This window comes from Schistocerca cancellata, chromosome 1, assembly GCF_023864275.1.
Source record: "Schistocerca cancellata isolate TAMUIC-IGC-003103 chromosome 1, iqSchCanc2.1, whole genome shotgun sequence".
NCBI classification, from domain to species: domain Eukaryota; kingdom Metazoa; phylum Arthropoda; class Insecta; order Orthoptera; family Acrididae; genus Schistocerca; species Schistocerca cancellata.
The window spans coordinates 347,245,050-347,272,395 of NC_064626.1; the positions used below are offsets into that span (position 1 = coordinate 347,245,050).

The 27,346-nt window shown below is 40.7% G+C and overlaps 1 protein-coding gene across 1 annotated transcript in view; it reads right to left on the minus strand.

The window, feature by feature from the left end:
* The window catches only part of LOC126173611 (zinc finger and SCAN domain-containing protein 2-like), a 116,442-nt gene extending 90,296 nt beyond the window's left edge, over positions 1-26,146 (minus strand). The window contains exons 1-2 of the mRNA XM_049920970.1: positions 25,760-26,146; positions 25,419-25,601 (exon numbers count right to left, since the gene is read on the minus strand). Of these exons, the coding sequence (XP_049776927.1) occupies positions 25,419-25,601; positions 25,760-25,894 (318 nt within the window). The 5' untranslated portion in view covers positions 25,895-26,146. The remainder of the gene's footprint in view (positions 1-25,418; positions 25,602-25,759) is intronic.
* Positions 26,147-27,346: the final 1,200 nt, after the last annotated feature.

The following is a 27,346-nucleotide window of genomic DNA, read 5'->3' on the forward strand; positions in this document are numbered from 1 at the left end:
TATAGATAAGATGTGCATGTGTGTGCACAACACATGCACTGCAGCAGCCACTGCACCCCCCCCCCCCCCCCCCCCAACTCACACACATTCTATTTACATAAAGATTATATCAATTAGATTTTAAATAAAAGATAAAGTAACTTGAAGAAAATGCACAAGAATCTCTACTCAACTTGTAGCAGCAAATTTTGCACTTCCTTAATTCAAGGTTCTGGTGTTCTATATGTTCTACAAAGTCTGCTAATGAATAGAAGCAATCGCACAATTAAGAGTGCTCTTAAAATTCTCTTAAACAGTAAGAAGGAAGAAATGGCTTTTATTTTACAATGGAGACTACTGCAAATTTGTGTAGCACAATATGCAGTGAAGGCTTTAAAATCTGTGTTCCAACTGAACTAATGTTGACTTCCTACCGTGTTCACAGATCAAAACTATTAATCTACTCTTTTAACGTGGCTCACATTTACAGTTTTCTATAACACAGATAAAAGGAGTGGGTGGTACAGCTTTTGAGACTTGTATGAACAAGTATTACAAAAATGCAAAACTACAATGGGAAGAACTGTTCTCTCAATGCAGTTTACAGGTTTCTGGTCTGCCAAAGGCTTTCATGCTGAATTTTTACTTGCTAATTGCATTTCAAACACACATCAAACTGAACTTAAAATCTGTGTTCCAACTGAACTAATGTTGACTTCCTACCATGTTCACAGATCAAAACTATTAATCTACTCTTTTAACGTGGCTCACATTTACAGTTTTCTATAACACAGATAAAAGGAGTGGGTGGTACAGCTTTTGAGACTTGTATGAACAAGTATTACAAAAATACAAAACTACAATGGGAAGAACTGTTCTCGCAATGCAGTTTACAGGTTTCTGGTCTGCCAAAGGCATTCATGCTGAATTTTTACTTGCTAATTACGTTTCAAACACACATCAAACTGAACTTTGGAATAACTGACTCTGTCAGCATTTGCCATGATCCCTTCATACTCTTTAAGCCTTTGAATTCACAACTCAAAGCGATGTGTAAGGTTGCAATGTTTCAGCTTTTGGAATACACAAAACAACCCTCATTGTTTCACCAAGTGAAATACTGCTATTTAAGCTGACATGAAAATATCAGAATGGATGCTTTCATAGCATGGCTGATCACAGTTTTACATAACCTATCCAATCTATGATGCTGTTTGATATACAGAAAACAGCCAGCTCTCTTAAAAATATCTTGTTTACTTTGCCAGAATTCATTCCAGTTCCTTCCTTTCGAAAAGTAGTCTACCTGATGGATAGCTCCACAAGAGGAAGTCATCACTTAAATGTAATTCATCATCGAGTGTTTGAAAGCAGAACAAGAAGACCAATGTTGTATAATGTCCTCAATACAATGCTGAAGAGTGAACTGAGAATATAATTCCCTTGACAGTACACAAAAATGCATTTGGCAGTATCATCAGAAGTTATTCAAAAATACTGTGCCAGGATTCACCATAAGTGAAATAGAAAAACAATAGAAAATCTGAATATAAGAGCCAACACAGAATGCTAGTTAAAGGGTGAAGCAACTGTTCCACTTTGTTCAGTTGAGGTGGGGTTGGGAGGGGGAGGGGGGGATTTATACATGAAGCCCTATAGTAAATGGACTTTGAAAGATATTTTAAGGTGGCATCATTTTTTTAACACAAATTTATCTTTATACGAGTAAGGAAATACATAAATGCATCTGTTATGCAACATCAAGCAGTGAGCAAAATAGGTAGCTTTCAGACAGGTGAGTATTTGTCAATGTATTTATTTATATTGTAATTCCTTGATTCAGGTTTTTTGTTTGTGAATGCATCTCAAATGATTTCATATGTTGTGTCACACCAACTTTTCTGATGCAATCATCTACATTAGTGAAACACGGCCATGCCTTGTGTGCTGCTGTCAGTCTACATTTGTGGGATTAAATTTGGTAATTGTAGAAATATGACAACTTTTTTTTTTAGTTCGAACTTGCCACTTATTTTCAAGAAGATGCAATCCTGTTTTTATGATATTGCAGTGCTTGTGTTGTTAAGAAGAACAAGGCAATGTTCCTTCAGACATGTATGTATGTCCGAAGGAACAGGCACTGTGGCAGCTATAGCTCTTACCAAATGTATTCACAGTCACAAATATTGACAACCATAAGCCACATAAGGGAACGACGACAGTGAAAACTTGTGCCTAACTGGGACTCGAACCTGGATTTCCCGCTTTACGAGAGCCTTACCCGTTTTTGTTGTAACCGCAACTGAAATGCTCGCGGGGTTGCCGAGAACGAAGCGCAGCAGGACCAAATGGGAGCGGCCCGCAAACAAATGAACGGGAAAGGATGGACTCAAACAATGCCGGACGACCGAGCAAGACCTCATGAACAACAACACGCAAGAAGCAACTGGGTCACAAGCGACAACCTCACGAATCCACAACGTCCACTTGTACACAGAAACAAAGTAAAGTAAACACACTGTCTGTAGCCAAGATGTCGATAGACTCACATGAATATGAGACTGCCTCACTGAGTGAGAGGCAGGCGCTTAAATACAGGATAGGGTACATCGCTATTGGCTGCTGGGGTCATGTATCATGTGCTCCACCTTGGCACCCTCACGTTATACGTGGGCTAGGAATGCGCGCAGCCACGGCTTACAGCGCGATGGCTGCAGAGATCTCCAACAGTAATCAAGGTCCGTGCCATCTGGAGCGAATTCGAAACCCGCAGCACTCAGTACCAAGAGTTCTGACCATTCATGCATGGCCTCCAGAAAATAGATATCTTCTGATACAAAAAGATATAAGTCCCCAACAATTGAGAATAATTGGAAGGAGATGAAGGGGTGGATCAGGTTGCCTAAAAAGGGCCTCTTTATAAAGTTCATTGTTTGTTGGCAAATAATCTGTCCAATGTATGGACGACAACAGTTACCGCCAGCAAGCTAGTGGTGAGGAGGATATGTGTGTGTAACTAATGAGTAATGTATTTTATCTGGGAACTGTGAAGTTTCATTGTACAGGACTATAAATTGTTTTTGTCAAGGGGCACAGGACTTATATTCAGGAAGTAAACGGTACAAATCACCATCTAGCTATACAGATTTTGGTTTTCCACAACATTCTTAAGTCCCTTAAGGCAAGAGGTGGCATGGTTCCTGTGAAAGGTCTTTCCTTGTGCCTAGTTTCTGATGACCCCAACATGCATTTAATCCAGAACTCTGATTTTCCTTCCTTCAAATGTTTCCAACTTCGCCTATTATAGACAAAGGTGATATTGTTTTGTGCTAAGCGTATGGTCCTGCCCCACATAAATTCTAAATCTGTTCACAAGCCATGAAATTTTATGGGAGTCACTGATCAGTGATTTTTCCAATCCCTTTTCTCTCTACCATTGTGATATGCAGCATACAAAGAAAACAGCAGCATTATTTTCAGCACCTCCACAGACACATCAACATCCACTACATTGTCTGTGCATACTTCTCCCCAATCCCCCCTCCCTCCACACTCATACACACACCCTTTGTTTATCGAATATATGTTGCTGACTGGAAAAAAGTAGAAAAACAAAGGCACTCTGATACACACTGAAATCTACATTCAAACAATTTAAGAAAGAGTACTCCAGAACACAAGTCCAGTGTGTTACTAGTGTGTCACCTTGCTCAGTGGTACAGTGAAGGAAAATGGTGGAGCAGTCCAGGCTATCTCCCTATTTGCTCAGTGTAGTTTACATCTTAGCACTGCACAATTTTCTTAAAATAACTTAGAAATGTAGTGCAGAGTAAAGGACTTCCTATACTCTATCAAATCTGGAGAACTTAGGCCCCATTGGTAACCAAAGTGGAAACTTGCTTCAATCCCGTATCATAACAACTGCTAGCCTTGATATGGTTATGAGTTTGGGGCAGTTCTGTGTGCCCAAGTGGTTAATCTGATGCTCTCTTAGTGCACTGATTTGAGTATTTTGTGTATGAAAATCATACTGCTGTCATACACCAACTATCAAATGAAGCTCTCATAGAACTGCAGTATGCACAATTTTGTTGGATCCTCAGTTCTTCTCTTTCAGAATCTTCAAAATTTTTAAGAGTTTTGATGTATCTTACATTCAGATCCTTCTAGTACAACAACCATGTTAATGTCTTACTAAACATGAGTCCAATAAATCTCACAGATGTGAGAATATCCCTTAGTTGTAGCTAATTAAGTCAAAGACAGAATGAAGATAGTTAAAACATATATAGCTTCTTAGGATGAAAAGATAAATGTTATCTTTGCCCATTTGTTAAGCCTTTAAAGTGTCAGCAGTAGTCACAGGTCGTGGCTGCAAAGAAAACTAACTGGTCTACAGAGAAAACTAGACAGGACTTGACTGTGGATGACACACAATTTATCAACATAACAAACATGGTACTCCTTAACATTCTTCTCTGACCAATGATATTCTCCTGTAGGAGATGTCCGAGAGCTGATTCCCAACTTTATATCTAAAATAATGCTATGCAGGACACGATCTCACTGCTGTAAAGATGTGACAATAGAAAACCCATTTCTGGCACTGAAGGGCAATGTTTTGCCTCCAAGCAGCATTAAATACTCAGTCAACGTCCAAGAATACTCCTACAAGGAGGTGCTCACAATACGAGTTAAACAGATTATATAGTGCTTGATTGCTACCTGGATCAATACTGTCTGAATTCATATGTGGAGTGTCTCAAAGGCTTCCTCCCCCTCCCCCTCCACGCCCAGGTTAGGAACTGAAACAGGCAGCCCATTAAAGCTACGCTTTGTCCATTGCTTCCCAGTTTTGAGAAGGGCATAACGGCAGCTTTTCTTAATGCAAATTGCTTGGAGACGTACACAAAGTTGCTTTTCCCACATTAGAATTTTTAATTCTTTGACATGACTCCATAAGCCACTTATACTCCTCTGCAAAAGGAGAGGCTTGAACTTTTATTTTATCCTTTCAAATGTATGAGGAAAGAAGCACTGAGAGTGGAAGGTTGATTAAGTACAAAGAATTTCACTCTTCATGGCTTCCACACCAGGTGATACATTGTCAACATGTAATTTTATGGCATAAGGAGTGAAGTATTTGTTTCTCTCTTTCCATCACATCCTAATTGTTTTTTCGTTCCTCTTGCTTTTGAAGGGAGATGATACACACTGGATGTAGCTGAGTATATATTTCTGGATGATATTTTGCTCTACTGGACATCTACCTTTGCTGAACCATCAGCCTTCATCTTGGACAAAACAGCAGACTCAGTGGTTGACCTCTGCTTTTACAGATACACTTAACAGCATAAGCAATATACTGAGTGCGATCTGAGGCTTTCCCAGTGTATATATCATGGACATTCAATGATCGTATCTGCCTGGACACCCAAGAACCCTCCAAATAACATTATACTGAGTGTTTAAAAATAAATGTACCTTGCTCTTACACCAGATAACGCTGGTCAAAACTAGAAAAAAGTGTCATAAACATATGTCCAGGAAAAACACCTAATGAAATATGGACCATAATATTTGTGTAAAGAACAATCAGTATTGAGTGGTGTAGGTTTTCTCCCTGTGAGGTTCACTGCTCATTTCTTATTGCTTGCATCTCACTCTGTACTCAGTCCTTTGGCTGAAATGCTGTTGCCAGACTTAGTCCTTACACTTGTCTCCCAGATCAGCTATTTCAAACACATTTCTGAGATTGTGCTGTCATCAGAACAAGATTAGAGATTCTGTAGTGTGTGCACAGTATAAACAGTGTTATGGTGTCCTACAATTCAACATGGGAAATGGTAGATATAGTAATCTGCTAAACTTCAGCCAACACCATTATTCGACAGGCATGTTGTCTATGCTGAAGGATATCCTCAAGCCTGTAACTGGTATGAGTTATACTTGTATGAGTTGGCCAATTCCAACGACGACTCATTGATATTATAGTCTTTTTTTTTAAGTGCAAAATTTTTCATTTTTCATCATTTAAAGCAAGTTGCCAATCTCCACGCCACTTTGAAATCTTATCAACATCTGACTGGATATTTACGTAGCCTCTTTCAGACAGTACTTCATTATAGATAACTACATGATCTGCAAAGAGCTCAATTTTACTGTTATTACTGTCTGTATAATATACAATATTAATATATAATATAAAATCATTAATATATAACATGAACAGCAAGGATCCCAACACACTTCCCTGGGGAACACCTGAAGTTACTTCTACATCTGACAATGACTCTCTATCCAAGATAACATGTTGCATCCTCCCTACCAAAAAGCCTTCAATCTACTCACAAATTTCACTTGATACCACATATGATTGTTCTTTTGACAACAAGCATAGGTCTGGTACTACGTCAAACACTTTTTGGAACTCAACAAGTACAGCATCTATCTAGTTGCCTTGACCCAAAGCTTTCAGTATGTCGTGAGAAAGTGCAAATTGAGTTTCACATGACCAATGTTTTCAAAATCCATGTCGTTTGGCATTGAGAAGGTCATTCTGTTCAAGGTACTTCACAATGTTTGAGTTCAGAGTAGAGTATGTTCTAAGATTCTATAAATTTTTCCAAGAACTAGGCACACTTATTATTATTATTATTATTATTATTATTATTAATTTTTTCTCTTTTTAGGGATCTACTGTAAATTATAGTTAGAAGGGGGGCTAACTCAGGCGCAATTTCACTACAGAATCTGACCGAGATTCCGAGGAAGTGTGGAACTTTGTCCAATTTTAAAGATCTCAGCTGTTTCTCAATACCACTGACATTAATACTATTTCATTCAACTTTTCAGTGGTACAAGGATTAAATTGGGGAAATTCTTCTGGGTTTTTCTTTGTAAAGGAACATTTGAAAATGGAGTTAAGCATTTCAGCTTTTGCTTTGCTGCCCTCAATTTCATTTTCTGTCTCATTCGCTCGGGAGTGGACACCAACTTTGCTGGCTTTACATACAATCAGAATTTTTTGGGATTTTGTGAAATATCATTTGGCAATATTGTGCTATTGTAGTCACCGAAGGCATCATGCATTGCGCTCTTGACAGCCATGCATCTTTCATTCAGCATCTCTCTATCTGTAGCCCAAAGTTTTGTTTTACATATATTATGCAGTAATCTCTGCTTCTTTGTAGATTCTTTACAGTGATTGTATACCATGGAGGTTCCCTAGAACTATGAATGGTTCTACTGAGTATATAGCTATCCAATGCATGGTCAACTATTATTTTAAACTTGAGTCAAAGTTCCTCTACATGCTCCTGACCTGTACTGAAAGTTTCAAGTTCAGCGCTGAGACACACTACTGATTTTTTATCTAGTTTACTGAGGATATACATCTTTCTGGTTTTTTAGTTGCCCTTTGTATTTTGGTAATCATTGTTACCACAACCTCACTGACACCAGTTTTGATGTGGACATCCTCAAAGACATCAGGTCTATTTACTTCCATTAGATCCAATATATTTACGTCATGAGTGGGGTTCCTAATGATGGCAAAAACCACACTCTTGCATGTTAATTCCTGGATGAGCAGTTACTTGATCCATTTTCTACATGTCTCTCAGCCCACAAGACTACCATACAGATCATAGTTCCCCCAATGGATACTAAGTCAGAGAGCTGAATATTCACAGTTCACAGCTTTCATTCTATTTACAGATGAGGCAGTGTTTGCAAAGACTGAGATAATAAATAACTACATTAGGGTGCATGCAAATCCTCGGGCTATAGCACATTACAGAGAAATGTTCTGAACCACTGCAAGAAACTCTTTATACAGAATACAACTGTGTCACAAGAAAATATTTAAACTAGCGTTTCTCTAATTGGGGATTGTCACTCAACTGTCTTCAGTTCTAGTGGAAGCCTACTGAAAATGAAATCTTCTGAACAGTGCACACCTTTATATATGTATTGTCAATATTGTCAAAACAAAGCTCGTGATGGAAAATAACTGGCAGAGTTACAATTTCAAGAGACCTGAATAACGGCCAAAACAAAGTTCACAAACTGAACCGCCGATCATTCTGATTGTCCTTTTCTGGGCTAACAACATTCTTGGCAAATGTACAGAGTTTCCCCAAAATATAACACCAAATCAGATAATTGACTGAGATGATAATATACTGCATAGTTGACCATGCATTGGATAGCTATATACTCAGTAGAACCATTCATAGTTCTAGGGAACCTCCATGGTATACAATCACTGTAAAGAATCTACAAAGAAGCAGAGATTACTGCATAATATATGTAAAACAAAACTTTGGGCTACAGATAGAGAGATGCTGAATGAAAGATGCAGTCAATGATTATATGACTGAGATGATAATATAACACCAAATCAGATAATTGACTGAGAGTGTCTGGCGTGAGGTCAGTCGCTTGACGGCGCGTTTCGGCGCGGGCCTGCCCATTGTCGGCGCGCCGTAAGGCACGGAAGCTCGCACTGGGGCGTATCGCTTTACGTCGAGCGTGCCGCGGCAGTCCTCACTCGGGCAAGTGATGCGTCTCTTACAGCCACTCCTTCTCAAGTGGCTCTTTCTGCCTTCCCGTGGTGCCAGACGTCAAGCTCGGCATTCTGCCTTGCGTCAAAAGGGAGAGCTGCGACCCAACCCGATGCGAAAGCGAAGGGTGCGTGGCACAGGGGCAGCTGTGTCGAGGGACCGAACATCTGTCCCTTCTGTTCGCAGGGCCCAGAACAACAGGTGCTCTGCATGCCGGCGACTTCGTTTGTCGGCGTGGGATCGCGGCGCGAGTCGGCAAGGGTGCTTCGCCGCGCCCCTGGGTAACCGGGGCGTGTTCTGCCAAACCCAGGAGGTGGTGACATCGCCTGGGCTAGGTTAGATGGGTCCAGACCGCCGAACGACTGGGGGACCGACCCGCCACCTGAGTAGGAGTGGGTCCTTGGCCGAGAGGTGGGAACTCGGGCAAGTAGGCGGCGAAGGACGAGAGGTGCATCCGCCTCTCCGGAGTGCGGGGTACACTTGCCGGGGAGCGTTGCGTGAAATCGTCAATGACGGGGCCACGGAGGGGGACCAGTGCGCTGGCAACGGCGCGTTGAACCCAGCAGCTTGGGAGTGCCCTTGACCTAGGGGCGAGGTCGGTGGGCGAGCTGCAGCAGTCCCCCCCCCCCCATGCCAGAGGAGCCGGTCCGGAGCAAGAGATGGGCTCCCATATCTTTTATCACTTGTTACCTATGATGGCTGAAACCGAAGCGAGTGATACTAGTGCGCCTTTACGGGCTTCTATGATGTCTGCTCCCTCACCACAGGACGGGATGGGACAGGCAGACGATGAGAGCGTAGTACAGAGACATACAAGAATAACCATGCTCTTAGAGCAAAACGTAAAAAACGGTAAGATAAGTCAAGCGGCTGTTAATACAATTAAAAATGAGCTATCGGCCTGGGCCATAGCTCATGCAAGACTGGAAGGCCGCGTAATGGAGTTAACAAAGGAAAACGAAAGGCTAAGGAAACAACCCAGTAAGACTTGGGCGGCTGTGGCTGCACAGGCACCAACTAAACAGACTTCAACAAAAGACACTATAGAAAAAGTTGCTAAACGGTCAGACACGGCAGTCTTCTTGAGGACTCTGCCTGGCCAAGATACTAGCGTAAAGAGAATACAAGAGCTGCTAACAACAACAATAGACCCAGTGAAGGACAAAATCAAAATTAAAAAGGTCAAACCCAGTAGAAATTCTGTTATTGTGGAAGTTGCTAGTGAGGAGGACAAAGAGAAACTTTTAAATAATCAAAAATTAAATGCAGTCGTAAAGTGTGAACCACCCAGAAAAAGAAATCCATTAATAATATTGTACGATGTACCCACGGTTATGACCAATGAGGAGCTACATGAGACAGTCAGATCACAAAATTTCGATGATATCAATGAGCAAGAATTCAAAAACTCTTTTAAGCTGAAATTTAAAACAGGACCTCGAGATCGCGATGTGGTACACCACGTGGCCGAGGTCTCTGCGCAATTATGGAAAATAATAAGATCAATGGGCAGACTATATGTAGGCTTTCATGCCATTAACACCAGGGACTATATCGTGGTACCTCGCTGCCATAACTGTGGCGACCTGGACCACATTCTGAGGCACTGCACCAGGGGGTCGGCTTGCTCCAGGTGCGGTGAGAGTGGTCACAACCGCAAGGAATGTAAAACAACAGGGGTCTGCATTCCGTGTAAAAATCGGGGGAAGAAATCCTGTGGTGCCACGGGACGGAACTGCCCCACTTACCGGATGCTTGAACAACGCCTGATCTCAAGAATCGACTATGGCTGAGCAGAGCGCAGCTAACAGGATGCTCAAACACAAGTCCCCGAGTAAAAGAAGGAGGGATGCTGTGAGGGCTAATAAATTTAAGGAATTTCTAAGGTCGCTTTCGGGCACCTTAAACATCATGACAGTCGAGAAGGAAATTCAAACAGATCCCTTTATGGTGGACAGATGCATACAAACCGATTCTCCGGACAGGAACACAGCTCCCCCTTCCCTAAACCGGGGAGAAAGGCCGAACAACAACCTTCAACGGCAGAAGCATCCTGTAGTGGTGGCGGCCTCCCTGGCCCCTACACACGAAGCTGTACAAACCAAACAACCTCTCCAAGAAAGTACAGTTACTAGCACCAGCACCAACCCAACTGAGGCAGATACCCCAGTAATCAGGCTACCGCCTGTAGATCCGATTAGGGTGTATCCCAATATAGAATTCACGATGCAACTGGCAAGATTGGAGCAGCCGGCTATCCTGACCACTGCCTTACGACATGTGGTCCGGGTAGGACACGAGGACGGAAGAAAGGTCACCTTCTCAGTAATGGAGGCTGTGGACAGAATACAATTAAAGTCAGTGAACCTTCCCACCGACTTCCGGGCCCTGCGAGACTTACTTAAGAAAGTGTTTGACAGACGTGGGGAGAAATTTGACTTAAATGACATCTACACTCAATCAGTCCTAGCTCATGGTCGAATCGCATTAGATTGGAGCAAGACTTGGCCTGACGATAGAATGCACACTTACTTCCCATAATGACAAAATTAACTGCTGGACAATTAAACACGCATAACAGCAGACTTGTGATGCAGGAGCTCTGAAGAGAGGTGGAGGAGAAGAGGCTTGACGTACTCTGCTTGCAGGAGCCGTACTCTCAAGCTGGAAAACTCTCATTTGCAGCCGCTACATGGCAGATAGCTAGTAGTGGGGAAGCCCCCAAAGCGGCAATTGTCATTACAAACCAGTCTCTACGAGTAACACCACTTGCACAATTTTCCACCAGTCACTGCAACGTCGTGGAGGTACAGGCTCCCATGGGAATTATAACCTTTATAAACATGTACTTTCAATACGGGGATAACATCGAACAACATCTGGATCACCTGACCAGAGTAGCCACGGCGTTGCGAGGTCGCAAACTGGTTGTAACAGCTGATATAAATGCAAAATCCCCCCCTGTGGTACAGTGGCACAAGAGATGAAAATGGCGAAAAAGTAGAGGAAATGATTATGGCTTTACAACTTGTGGTTGCAAATAGACCTGGCAACCCTCCCACTTACGCAGCGGGAGGGGGGCGCGGCACCAATATAAATGTAACGCTAGTTACACCAAATCTGCCAACATCATTCAGAATTGGGAAGTCAAGGAGAACGCAACAACAAGCGACCATAATCTTATAATGTTCAGCTTAGGAAATGGAGGTTGTCACTGGGCCGCAGGGTGGGAGTTGCAACTGAATTTCAAGAGAGCTGACTGGGAGAGACTAGCGAGAGAGTGCGACATTCCTCCATTGCCAGAAGGTGATGCACAACAGGACCTGGACATAGACAAGCGGGCCGAAGAACTGGTAGGCGCAGTAACCAGAGCGGTCAAGGCAGCTGTTCCAACCAGGAGGAGAGCCATGGCGGCCTCCCCGTCACCATGGTCAGCTGAACTTCAGGAAATGCGTCAGTCTGTCAGAAGGCTGAGGAGGCACTACCAGCGCAGTGTCGTCTGGTGGGAAAAACAACGATGGTTACAGCTATACCGGGAGGCAAAAGACAAATTCCAAAAAGAACTAAAAGAAGTCAGACTACGTAGTTGGGAAAGATTTGTGCTGGACCAGCTGGCCCTGGATCCATGGGGAATACCCTACAAACTAGTGAGGGAAAAGATCCGGTCCCCAATGATGCTATCAATGGTCAGGCGCGGGGATGGGATGACAGAGTCCTGGCAGGAGACTGCCGAGGTCCTTCTCCGGTCCCTGCTCCCTGACGACGATGAGGCCAGCGACACGGAGGGACAGTCCCAGTTACGAAATCAAGATCTGGATAGAGTTGCTAACAACAGGGCAGTCTACCCCTTCTCTGAAGAGGAGGTGGCTGGCCACATTAAAGCACTGAAAACAGGAAAAGCCCCCGGCCCAGACGACATTGTGGCGGAGGTGGTGCAGTTTCTGGCACCTCAACTGGTGACACCACTAACCCAGTTATACAATGAATGCCTAAGACAGGAAAAATTCCCGAAAATCTGGAAAGAGGCAAACGTTGTAATAATCAAAAAGGGACCCAACAAGGACCCAGCGGATGTTAAGTCTTATAGGCCGATTTACCTATTGAATATCCTCGGGAAATTATTCGAAAAACTGCTAGCTGACTGACTGACTGCACACCGAGTGCTGTGTGGGATGAGTGGCAGGCAGTTCGGCTTCAGACCGGGGCGATCGGCAACTGATGCGATCACTCTGGCGGCTGAGGTCTGCAACTCTACCCCATACAAGTACGTTGTTGGCATCATGGTTGACATCAGTGGCGCCTTTGACAACCTGTGGTGGCCTTCGCTCTTCTCCTGCTTGCGGGAGAAGGAGTGTCCAGGGTCGCTATATGGTTGCCTGAGGAGCTATTGTGAAGGGCGGGAGGTCTGGCTATCATCCCCTAGCGGCAGAGTAGGAAAATCCATAACTAAGGGATGTCCCCAGGGCTCCGTACTAGGTCCCCTGTTCTGGGACATCCATATGGAACCGCTTTTAGACAGTTTGGAACAGAGTGAAGAAGTGCTAGAGGTGATAGCCTACGCGGATGACCTCCTCTTGCTGGTCGGCAGCCGAAGCCGCGAGGACATCGAACCAAAAATAGACAGAGCAATGACCAAATTACAACTGTGGTGCACAAATACCAAGAGGACGATCTCACCGACCAAATCGACGTACTTATTACTGAAGGGACAGCTGGCGAGGAACCCTACAGTTAGAATCGGAGGCTCACCAGTAATAAGACGACAAGAGACTCGCTACCTGGGCGTCATCATAGATAAAAGGTGGAACTTTAGAAAGCACATTGAGTCCGTATCCCAAAAAGCATTGCAATTATTAAACAATCTTACCTCAATAGGCCATAAATGATTTCATCTTCCACCACACCTAATCAAGTTGTATCATAATAGCATATTAACATCAGTAGTGGGTTACGGATCAGGAGTCTGGGCACATAGGCTCACAAGGGTGGTGCCTGCCATGGCAGTGAGAAGAGTACAAAGAAACATGCTTTTAAGATCCATAGGGGCGTATAGAACTTCTCCAGGAAGTGCACTCTTAATAATAATGGGGCTCTGTCCTTTAGACATCAAAATTCGGGAACAAGCAGCTTGGTACTGGGTCAAGAAGGGGAACAACGCGAAAACAGATAACATCATGGGAATACTGGTAATAGATAAGAGAGAAATACGTAGAAGGGGCGAGGACTTATGGCAACAGTCTTGGGAAACAGAAGAAACTGGCAGAAGAACCTTCGGGTTCTTGCCAGATGTAAAAGAAAGGCTAGGGATGAAGTACTTTGAGCCAACGCGGGGTCTAATACACTTTCTCACTGGTCATGGGCCCTACCCGACATACTTGTGTCGGTTTGGGAAAAAGGCTACACCCGAGTGTGACTGTGGTGCTTCGGAGGGCACTCCCGACCATGTGGTTTACGAGTGCCCCCTTTTCGATGATGTAGCAATGACACTAAGACAACAACTTCCACACAATAACACATATGACCTATTAAGACATGAAGGAACTTTCGACACTTTAAACAAACTGGCAGACGAGGTGTCACGAAAAGTATTGACGGCATACCTGAGTGACTTTCAAGATTAAGACATATACCAAATGTGTCCCATTACGGGATACATGAGGGTCGTTCACGATTAGTGACATTTACCGAATGTGACCAATTACCCTCATCCTATACCGCCTGTACGTGGACAGGTCGACTTCTTAGTTGCAATCCGCCACGTGCAGGACTAGGGGGATCAGGGTACACCAATGAAGACTAAAGCACCGGAATTGATGTAGGTTAGTAGTAGTTGTAGCTTTAGATATAGATATTAAGTTAGGAACCTGCAGCGACAAACAGTCTTGGCCAGCCCAGTGTCAGGGGCACGCTCATCGGGATTAGCTCGATGAGCAGGGCCTAAAGCAGTAGGTTTATATCTATGCTGACACACCTGTAACGCTGCAGGCAGTTAGGAATTAACTAGTAGGAAGATACTAACAATTAGTAAGTAGAATTTAGCTGTAGTCTGCCTATTATCTTCTAGTATTCTGTCTGTAGCTTACAATAAATAACATAGCATAATATAATAATAATAATAATAATAATAATAATAAACAGAAATAGCTGCTGAACATCTAATATGTAGATCAGTTATGACCCACTAATCACTAAGGTAGTGGGTTCTTTTGTATAAATATTAATGTTGAATAAAGAATTTTTTTTTTTTTTTTTTTTTTTAATTGACTGGGAGTAAACAAGCCTTTGCATTTCAGTTTCAGGGACACTGGAGATTATTCTTAGAGAAAAGACCAGTAAACTAGTGATTCTTTAAAGAATGAAACTGCCTTACATAAAATGGCTTAAACTTCTGATTACTTCATAAATGAATTACTGTGTTAAATATTTGACATTAAGCACACAAGCTTGAAAAAGATTAGAAAAGATCTAAAATTATGTTTACAGTTTTTTCGAAGTCACTAAGTGCTCTCATTATGAAATGAATATAGCCTGCATAATTTGCAATCCATTTTAAGTAAAAGCTAGCTTTTCATTCACCTAATGTTTATAATGTTGCATCTCTTCAACTATGTGTCATACAATGACATAATTTTGCAGATATGTCCAGTGGTAAGTCGATACTGTCTGAAAAATGTGTTGCGAATATAGAGTTAGCTGCAAAGAAATAATAAGTTAAGTCCTCATGAACAGTGCTAAATTTATACTATTTGAACAGCAAAAATGTTGTAAGCAATAAATGCTTTTTCTTTCATCATTTTACAGCAGGTGTCAGCAAGAAAATGTTTTGTAAAGGTTTGAAATTATGTGTGAAGTTTGCTGAAAGTCATTAAGTGCTCCCATTCTCAAATACAGGATGAATAATGTCTGGGTAAGTAGCATGTAGTGACCTATGCTGCCTCAAGGCATAATACTTGTCTTACTGCATTAAACCTTTCATGTAAGTATACGACTCTTTGCCTCTTAATAAGCAGATTATGATAACATTTTAAATTATGTCAATAGTTATATGAAGTACTGAAAAGCAAATTTTTGTTGGCTCTGGAAGCTGTTCGATACACAACCTGCAAATGGGACCAGGTACCACAAACCAGGTCAGTTTTTTACTAATATAGATAGTAGCATTCAGTTTCTGCTCAAGAACTCAAATGTGATGCAACCAAGGAAGTTTTATGTCTAAAAATCTAAAATAGTGGACTTCACTGACTGTTTATCTGCAGACAATAAAATTTTGCTTTTACAAATGTTCACAATAACACCCGTGTCTTATGCAAACAGAAAATTCTTTTTAGTTATCAATCATGTTCAGTAACAGATCATTGACATACATCATGGAAAACAATGGACACAGCAATGGGTTGGACGAGGAGATCCAGCAGCATGGCCTCACTGTTCACATGATTTTAATTCTTTGGATTTTTGGCTACAGGAACATTCCAAGACATTCATGTAGTCCTCAGCCATTAACAATGTACCTACATAGCAGGAGCATGTGTACAAGACCAAATCTAAGAGAAACTAAGTGTCTATTTGACCTACCATTTAGCCCTGTTAGTGCCTCACACACAAAACAAAAAGTTGCATTTTCAACTGACACTCCTTTCCTGAAGGCACACAATGAGTCTGATAGCAAATTATTCATACTGATGTGTGCCACTACTCTCTTGTATATTGCTTTCTAAAATAATTAAAAAAAGCTGACTCCAAAGAAATTGGCCCATAATTGTCTGCAGCCTACCACCTTTTATAAAGCAGTTTCATTAATGAGAACTTCAAACTCGTTAGGAAACTGGCCACTCCTGACAGGCATGTTTCACAGGTGACTTGAGTACAGAACTAATATAGGGTGCACTGATCATGATATTATCCCACCCAGGGGACACCACCTTATCGTAGGCACCTTCAGTGCTGGGCAGGTGGGTTTGTATGCTCTGATGAGGTCGAGAGCCACACCAGCAGTAGCGTAGCTATTGACAGGGTCACCCAAGCCAGAGTGGTCTCGACTGAGGAGCCATAAGAAGTGTGTCCCACACCATAGGGGGAGGGAGGACTCTATAGGCTAGGTCATCAACCCCTCTAGGGGAGCTAACCCCAAAATGAAAGCCTGGTCCTCCAGGTTGGGGGTTGAGCGCAAGGTTGATACCCCCACCTTGTAAAAATCTATTACAGCGAATAATTCAACAGCCAGACTGCCCCTATGTAGACAAACTATTTTAGGAAACAAGAATATGGATTTATCGGTGCTTAAATTTGGAACATGGAACGTGTGTAGGCTGTTGCAGACAGGAGCAATGAATAGTGTTGCAGAAGAGGTGCTAAGGTATGGAATGGTAATTGTTGCACTGCAGGAAATCAGGTGGAAGGGAAGAGGAGAGATTTATAAGCAGAAATTCTCCATGTACTATTCAGGGAAAGACTAAAGATAAGAGGAGTATGGAGTTGGGTTTATAGTCTCCAACAATATGCTTAGATCAGTTATTGCTTTCACCCCATATAATGAAAGAATATGTACTCTGTGTATGAAAGGTAAACTCCACAATGTGAACTTTGTGAATGTATATGCAACAATGGAAGAATCAGATGAAGATACTGTGGATATCTTCTATAATCAACCACAGGTGGTGTGTGACAGAATACCCAGATATTATTTCAAAATAGTTGCTGGTGACTATAATGTAAAACTGGGAAAGGAAGAGGCATTCAGAAGTGTCTTTGATAAGGAAAGTCTGCATGACGAAACTAATAATAATGGTATGAGAGTTGCCCAGTTTACTTCTGCAAATAAGTTTAAGGCAGTAGTACCTGTTTTCCAAGGAAAAATATCTACAAAGGGACATGGAAAATACCAGGAACAAATGAAGCAAACCAAATAGACCATATATTGATATCAAAGAGGTGGGCATCTGATATGGAAAACGTGCGCACTTTATAAGGAGCTAATTCCGATTCTGACCATTACCTAGTAGGAGCCAAAATGATACAGAAACTTGCCATGGCTACCAAAGGTAGTAGTACCAGAGTAAAGAAATGGAATATAGAACAACTGAAAGATAGGTCTCTTGTTCAGGAGTACCAGAATATATTGACACAGTAGTTACAAACAAAAGATAGTGGAGATGATACAGACAAAGAATGGAACTCTAAAAAAGATAGCATTAGGACAACAGCGCATGAAATACTGGGGGAAGCAAGGAGACTTAGGAATGAAGACTTTTATGATGATGATGAATATAGACAGTCAATGGAACAGAAAAAGGAAGCAAGGCTGAAATGCTTGCAGTGGAATACTGGATCAAATCAGGCATTATATAATGAAAAGAGAATAGAGGCAGCAAAGGTATGCAGGAGGGGAAAAAAGGGAAGCCATGAAGAGAAAGATAGAGGAGATGGAAGAGCACTACCAAAGGAATGAAAGCAGAAAATTCTACAAGAAAATTAAAGAAGGAACTTAAGGATATAGACCAAAAATAACAGCTTGTTAGTACAAAGAGGGAAATTTGCTGATATTCTGGATAGATGGAGAGAATATTTCAAAGGAATTTTGGAGGACAATCCTACCAGGAATGAGCAGTCACTCTATTATATCGTAGATCCAGAAATAGAGGAACCAACATTAGAGGAAGTACGGAAGGTAGTACATTGTCTAAAAAATTGTAAAGCACCAGGAACTGACGAAATAACTGCAGAACTGCTAAAAAATGGGGGAACTGATCTTCATAAGGGGATCCACAAACTTATTAAGTTGATATGGAATCAAAAGAAAGAATCCCAGAAGAATGGACCTTAGGTGTAATCCAATCAATACACAAGAAAGGAGACAATACCTGTTGTTCAAATTACTGAGGAATTACCCTGCTGAATGTAACCTATCAGATCTTCTCTAGTATTATCTACAACAGGTAAGCACTATATGCAGAAGAGATTCTAGGGGAGTATCATTGTGAATTTCGGCCTAATAGATTAACAACAGACCAGATATTTGTGTTGAGGCAAATACACAAAAAGACACTCCCTGGTGAGTGTCAGCAGCTGAATGTCATGTAGATTTTTCCATTTTGATAGCCAACCTTCGCTCACTGCAAACAAGTTACTACCGCCAAGTTGTTTGTTAAATGCAGCTGCTTTTTCCTTTATAATGGGGCCACTGACTGGAATTCCTGTACTGTGTTGTTGTATGCACCATCTATAAACTTCTACGTCCAGTTCTTCATTCTCACTCTTTCACATAACCTTCTGTTTTCCCAACTCACTATCCATTTATGTTGAGCACTGTCGAATATCATCATCTTTCTTTTTGATGTCATAAATAGTTGCTCGTCCAACATTGAACTCAGCACCAATGGCTTTCTGCGAAGAACCTCAGTTTAACTTATCTAAAAATTTCGAATTTCTGCTTGAGGTCTAGCGTAACCTGTTTCCTTTTAGAAGACATGATTCCGAACTGTAAAGAAAGCTACCATTTCAAATACAGTATATAAACCATTGTTTAACCAAGCATTGTTGTGCACGATAATTCATTATGCACTTATATTTGGACGAACGCAAGATTACTGAGAGTCCGGACTACTGAGGGCCAGATTAGCGAGAGTCTAGTGTAAAACTGTGCATCTAAAGTGGTAATAGATGCTTCCACACATTTAAGAAATTGTTGGCCTCTAGGTTATTAAATAGGCAGCTGAAGCTGCAACCATATAAGGCCATTATCAGGCCAGTTGTAACCTACGTATGTGAAACATGGATGCTAACGAGTGTTGATGAGCAACAGCTCAGGATATTTGAACACGGAGTGCTGTGTAAGATCTATGGGGCAGTTCAGGATAATAATGGCTTCTGGAGATCTAGAACAAATACTGAGCTGGATCACCTCATACAAGGAGCTAACATCATAAGAATTATAATAAGTAGAAGAATAGCCTGGCTTGGGCAGGTCCTCAGGATGAATACCAGAAGAACAACTAAAAAGATTTTTGAATGGAGGCCAACCGGAAGAAGACAGAGACGAAGGTCACAAAAACGGTGGATTGATGACATGGAAGAAGATATGAAATCTCTCAGAGTCCGAGGATGGCAGAGAATCATGCTGGAGTGGGCAAAATGGAGGAAACTTTATGATGAGGCTAAAACCCACACAGGGTTGTAATGCCATGAGAAGAAGAAGATCGTAATACCATATAAAACTTCATCATATCTGCAGGAGTCTGTTCTTTAGCAATTTAATTATTGATTCAATTTCATCTTTGCTTGTATGCTGTAGCTGCTTGTGATATAGTTGTCCTAAGGCACTAGTGTTCAGGGGTTCTGTATATTTACCTGTATCCATAAAATCTTGATTTAACTTGCCACAACTCTTGTGGATCACTAGCAATTTCAGTGTCACACAAGAGAGCTGTAATAAATTGAGCACCCACATTTTGACCTGATACTTCTTCACAATTGAACGTATACTTATAATTTTGTCCTGAGACCTCTGTATTCCCTTTGTGTGATGTATTGTAGTAGCCTGTCTGAAACATTACTCAGCACTCTGCTGTATTGCCTGTAGAAAAGTTCTGTAAATGGCATCTCACTGTCCACATTGTTACAATACATCTTCTGTTTCCTCCAACGGGAAATTCTTATGTCATTAGTTACCCATATTGGTTGCTTATTGGTAATGCATATCTGTTGACAATTTTCAATGTGAAAGAGCTATGAAAGAAAGTGCTGAAGACTTGAAGAAATATATTATATTGGTCCTTCAAGTTTTGTGTGTTGTAGACTTCTTGCCAAGGTTGCCCTTCGATGCTGACTTTAAATGACTCATAATGTTCACTTTACTAGACAAATTAGCAAGTTCTGTTTATAGCTAATTTCTGAGTGAAAAATTACACACACTAAAGGTGAAAGTTACTCCTGTAGGTTTATGCATGAGGCACAATGCCTCACATGAAAGTACCTAACAAACATTTAATGAGCGATGGGTTGATCAAGAAGGTCTAACATCATGGCCCTCTTTTCATCTGCCATTAGTACCTTGGATTTCTGTCTTTGGGCACATTTAGAGGTACTGGCATTTTACACATCCATCAACAATGTCCACATATTACAGGAGCAAGTGCACGAGACCAAATTCAAGAGCAGCTAAATGCACACTGAGCACCACCTGTAGTGTCAATTATCATACAACAAAATGGCAGAGAGAGAGAGAGAGAGAGAGAGAGAGAGAGAGAGAGAGAGAGAGAGAGAGAGAGAGAGGGAGAGAGAGACAGAGAGAGACTCTGTGTGTATGTGTTTTAACGAGGGGGGGGGGGGGGGATAGAAGTGCCAAGCTGTGTGTTGCCTGAACTGCTTAGTCACTTCAGGGTAAAGTACAAGGTTTTTTTATCTTCATTTCTTGGTTTTTCTCTTCCTCAATAAAGACTAACCACTGTGCAGTACAATACCTTGATTTACCTAAGCAACTAACATATTTGTCAAGGGCTCATGTGCAGCTAAGCCATATTTCCTGCATGCTACCCACCCCCTTTTTTGGTAGATGCTCATCTTTCAGCAAGTTTTTCTGTCATTTGATACTCACGATCTAATTGTGCCACTCCAATTATATTCCCTATCACTGTTCTTGGACTTAAGCTGAAATATTTCACACCTTGTCATCCACAAAGAGCAATGGCTTCTTTTTATATTCTGACTTTTCTATCATACTCTGAGCTATAAATATAGTAGGTTGTGCTATTCAATGAGTGGTCTCTTTCACTCATGAATTATTTATACTCTTGCTTTCCATGGCTAAGATAAACAGGAATAGTGGGAGGCCTTGACTTTCTGGCATTCAGGAGATTATCCTAAAGTATATTTTTTAATTTATCTGTGTCTTTAACTCCGTTACCACTTTCACCCACAATTTCATCCCTAGTTCTGTTTCTTCTTTTATTTCTGACCAAACCACACACTGCTTTCTTATTTTGACTGCTGCACTCCTGCAACATTTTTGTTCTCTTTTCTGCCTCTTCCTTCTTTGTTGTCATACAACCACTTTGGCTGGCTTTGCTCCTGGTTCCAGTACTTCATATCCTCCTCCCCACACATCCGTTGATATCGCTCAGAACCATTTGCTTTACTCCATTAAGTAGTTTCTGCTAATCTCCTTCTAACACATCCTTGTCTCTCTCTCTACAAAGCCTGTTTGTGAGGCATGTATAGTATTATTTACGAGTATTTCATGATTTCAAAAGACAACTGCATGAAAACTGTAAGACATACAGAAAAATGACACACATTAGTCAAAACAGCATATCTCAAAATTCTCGTTTGTTAATATACACCAAGGTTGTAGTTATGCTAGGGGGCAGGCACATCAGAACATGTAGATAAATCATCTGCTCGGTAATGTCATGTCGAATAAGTTCACACCTGAAGACAGGCAATCCAAGGAACAGATGTCCATAGTGGGCTGCAGCCGCCCCTTCCCAGGCAGTTCATGTCAGTGGTTTCATGTATATATTGAAGTCTAGCACATCACAAACTGTGCCCATGTTGAGCATCTGTAATATGAGTTATAAATCTGGAGAGATGCTCTTTCTACCAATACAGGTCTATTTTCTGTATGTCTTGCAGGTAGCACACTACAAATTTCATACGAAAGTGGATGCCCTTGTATCAGCACAATGGGAGATGCATCTAAGGCATAAACCCTGAACTGAGCATGTTGATTGTTATCGATGTGTTGACCCTATTTTAACTTGTTATCTACCTGGACCTCAAGGAACTTTATACAATACACTTACTTAAATATATATGACCATTACATCTACTTCTGGTGCTCTAAGATCATTATTCCTCGTTTGAAATTGAATAATATGAGTCTTTGTGACATTAAGACTAAATTGTTAGCTGTGAATCACTTGTAGGCTGAGTTTGGACTCTTAATTCGTAGGTTTGTATCATCAGCAAACATTGCAGTTTTTGAACTGCCCTTAAAAGTTACTGGAAAACCATTTCTATGGGGTAGAAACAAGAGTGGGCCCAATATCAATCCTTGTGCACTCCACATTTTATGTTCCCCCATTGTGGGGTTATTTTCATGCTAGAGATTCAGTCTCTTAATGACTGTCTGCTTCCTGTTAAAGAGGTACAATTCCATGCATGGAAAAAGAATGCTATTAATGGCACAGCACTTTAGTCTGTCAAGTAGAATTTTATGATCTACACAATAAAAGGCTTTGGCAAGGTCACAGAATATGTCAAAAGGGTAATTTTTCTTGTTTGGCACTGCTAGCACTTCACTTGTAAGATTTTGTATCACTTTATATAATGTATATGGAGATTCCTTTATGAAAGCCTAACTGAGATGCAGTTAACACATTCCATTCAGTTAAATGAGTCAGCATTCTGTCACGGGCTACTTTCACAAATACCTTTGAAAAGACTGAAATGATTGGCACAGGTCAGTATCTACAAGTGGTTTGCATATCTGAAGTTTTGTCAATCGGTGTTTCTGGTGGATATTTAAGTATGTCAGCTTATACACCCAAAGTCATAGCTTAAGAGTAGTTCTATCAAGTTCAGCAAAGATCTTAATATTCTGCTAGAAGTGCCACCATAGCCAGCACAAATCCTTAACAATTTTAGAAAGCATGTTAGAAACAGCAGTGATTGATATCTTACTTTTAACAAAAATAATCAGCTGAGTAGTTAATGAATGGTGCCTCCTGACATATAAGATAGTTCTGCTCGTCGTCTATGTGGGTCACCCGCTGGTCTGAAGATGGCCTACTAAGACTGAAGCTGGTCACCAGAATAGAACATCATTTGCAATCATGACTGGTTATTTTCATTAAATAAAAGCAAAAATTACTGCTTTCAAGTGAACTAATAAATTCTGTAGTTTCCTTACGGGTTGAACTTTTGAAGTGTGTGTGTGTGTGTGTGTGTGTGTGTGAGAGAGAGAGAGAGATAGAGAGAGAGAGAGAGAGAGAGAGAGAGAGAGAGAGAGAGAGAGATTACAATAACTATCCAAAACTTAAACTAAAGGAACAGACATCTGTTATCAGAAATGCAGGTCACTGTGGGCCAGCCATTCGAAGGCATCCCTGAAGGAAGTATAAGGGTAAACCAGGGCCAAGTGGGTCATGTCTCCATGGTGGTTGTATCAGGGGCTCTTGTTTCAAATACCATGGTTTGTGCATATCCTATTGATGTTTCCACATTGTCTTCTGGGAAGACAAAATCCTGGTAACTTCAAGATTGGATCTGTCATGAGTTGAGAGTTCATGAGATTCTGGTCTTTCCAAAGAGATGACCCGTGACCACTGATGTAGTCGAGTTTAATGGTGGCTGCTCCAGGTGGATGTCTTGACTTTAGTGTCAGCTGCTGCCATTTAGGGAATCTGCATCAACATGAATGGGAAGAGTTAGTTTGGCATTACATTTTTCCAACTGTGATTTGAGGGCTGTCAGTCATATAGTTTGGAGAGGTGTGATATTACTCAACAATGGTAGCCACTGCAGCAGAGTCGTTCTAATAGTTCCAGTTGCGGATGATTTAACTGTGTGTCGGCACAGTTGGTATGGCAGCTATTGATCCAGATAGGAGCATGTGTTCAGCAGTTGAGTGTACCAGGTCTATTGAGCTAATTCTTAAAAGTTCTGTGGTGGAAGCACCCCACTATGCATTGGCCAGCTTTGAATCAGGTTAATTCTATGTTTCGATTTTTGCTGATAATTTTTTCAGCTGTTTGAAGGTGATGTGTAGGTTGTGGATTATGATTCAATTTGACTCCACAGTGAATGGCGAGAGTGCTTTGATCCAATCTGTTGTTAAGATGAAATGATGTGGTATACCTATTATACACATAAGTAAATCCAATGTATCTGAAGTTGAATGTTTATTTCTGGATGCAGTGCTTGCAGTTGCTGTGATGAAGTAATCACAGAATTTGGTGGCAAAATTTTGGAAATGTCGCTATTTCTGCAAGAGTTATTTTCTGGTGATTCAGTTCCATTTGCATTGCTACTTTAGACAACTATAAGAATAAAAATTTCTACATTCATAGTTACTGTACAAGATAGCAAATTACTCTTCATATCATACCTACAAAGATCAACATATGACAAAAGTAGATTTTTACGTGTGGCTAAAACAATGCAGCAAACTCCAGGCACTATCAAATATGCCATAGGTGTAAAAATGTTTAAGAGAAACATAAGGGCATAACTACAGTACCATTCCAGTAACTGAAAATTTGGATGTTGTAATGGTACACACGAGTATTTTAGCTGTCCAACTCACAGATGATACGCAATACACCTAATATACTTTATATAAATGTGTTAATTCATAATATATAAAGTTCAATGGTAAGTAAAAGCATTGTGGTATGGACTAAAGGTGTCCAATATCAAAGTATATGCCTCCTGTGTGTACTTATTTAAAGGTCAGATAAATACAGTGCTCCTTCATGAAAATTCTGAGTATGTGCCCCAAATTACTTTATGCTATATTCAGCACGCAGTCTCTCCATCCCACTGCATAATAATTTAAAATCGTTATTATTTTAAATTATTGCAAAAGTTATATTCCTTATTGTCATTCCCTTATTATTTAATATCCGCTTATCTGTTTTTTTCTGAAATTATGAAGTTTTCTCTTTTTTAAGAAAAGTATTGCTGCCTTTCCAAAATTCGTGTGACTGTCTTATTCAAGAATGCCTCGAAGACCACTTTTTCATGAAGTAAACAAAACCAAGAAGTGTAAAAAATTAAATTAATGTAATAACATGTGTCACTGAAGATGATAAACAATCAGACGCTGTCAAAATACACAAATGAAAAACCACCGTTTTTGGGCAAATATCTTACTTTACTCAAAATTGAATGCAGAATACTGTGTTCCTTTTTGGTTTCTTCTTTGCCCCGTGCTTCGATAAGTGCTTTCAATTTGTCTTGCATTTTAATTGCCATCGATACAAAACGATGAATGCTATCTAGCTTCCTGCAGCAATTTCCACAAACCATTTTCGGTAAATCGTCTTCAGACGTCACCTGCAATGTTGCAAATAAAACAGACATGTTCACTGGTATTTTAATTTCTATAAAGCAGATAAAAATCGTAAAACCTGCGACGTTGTGGTTATGTGAATCTAATAATCCTTTTCTAAGATGAATTAAAAACAGCAGTAGCGAATCGATCCAACACTCACCGTAATGGTTAAATACTTCTTGATTTTTTCTTCTAAGTACAATTTTTTACCATCTTCGCCGAATATCGGCACACCTTCCGTGTTTTCATTTGTACATATTCGACATAATTTGTCTAAATTTGGTACTGTACCCATTTTCCAACACTTTTTTCAACCGTCGTCCATTTCACAAAAAGCCGAGTGCATGAAGAGTTTTCTTGATTATTAACGATCTTTTTACTTATGACCTCTAACGACGACGCCGTAAAAACACTGATGAACAAATGACGTTGGTTAAGGCGTCGTACCAGAACGACGCTCAATACTTCAATAGCATTCCGTTCGCGTAGATTTGGGAAAGAGCGTGATTTAAAACCGAAATAACAATCTCTAGCTTGTCCCGGCCGGCGCGGCTGTACGGAACAAAAAGAAACAAACATTCCGCGAATGAGTAAACCTACCCATTTGACTCCAAAACGAATTCTTAAATGTTTTACGTACCTCGTAACAACCAGTGCTAATTTTTCGATTATGATTTTAAGCGCCATTTCGTTCTATTCCAGCGGAAAAATATAAAAGTCTCTTTGTGATAAACTCTTACGAAGGTAGAACAACGCATCATGTTTCTGCTTGCATCTGACATTATGTACAAGGTGCTTAGTTCGACTCCCAGTCACACCAAAAGCTCATCCTTATACTGTCGCTTCCCACAGCAGGTCGCAGCACAGGATGCGAATTACCTGCCATCTATTGTTTACATTCAGTAAATTTACAGTTATTTGTCCATGTTATTAAACAAGTCTCGCGTGCGTAAGTGTGTGCGTGAGAGAGAGAGAGAGAGAGAGAGAGAGTCGTGTTCCATGTCACTTTCAGTTCTCAAGTCTATGCCATAAAGTACGAAGCAGTTTATTTTATAGCGTATTGGGTTCAGTGCAATATACAAAACGAAAACACAGTCACCCGGTATTTGTCGCTTGGCAAGCGTGCTGAAACTGTACGGAAACAAGCAGTACTTTTGTTTCATTTCCAATTAGTTGATTCTTTTAGCACGTTTGAACTCCTTTATATTTCTGGAGAAATGAGAAGAAAGACTGTTCCGACAAATATTTACAGCTTTGTGAAGTTAGCGCTCCGAAGAATACTTACTCTAATTTATTGAAATGTTAAATTACCTGATTCACGACACTATAACGCTCTCTACTGATTATACGTCTCATGGACGCCCAGGATTAAATTGTATACACTAAGAAGCATCTGGTTTACGAAATATGATATGGGGAATTATGGACTTCAATTCTTGTTCCATGGTTTCTTCATTTGCTCGTAATAACAGTTTCAATGAGCGAGGGTTATCCAAATGCATTTCCTTTCATGGCGATTGCATTTATAATTACAAAATATGTTTATTATAGAATTTTTTGAAGGACATCGTCTTTTGCTGTTGACTGTAGAAATTATTTATTTCACATGTGCCATTACGGCCTTAAAGTCATTATCAAGTGTTACTGCAAAATATTTTCTGCAATTAAATTATAATCTTTGTTCTACAGATTTAGAACAATATAAACGGCAAGTAATAGTGAATAATTTGTCAACATACAACCAAAT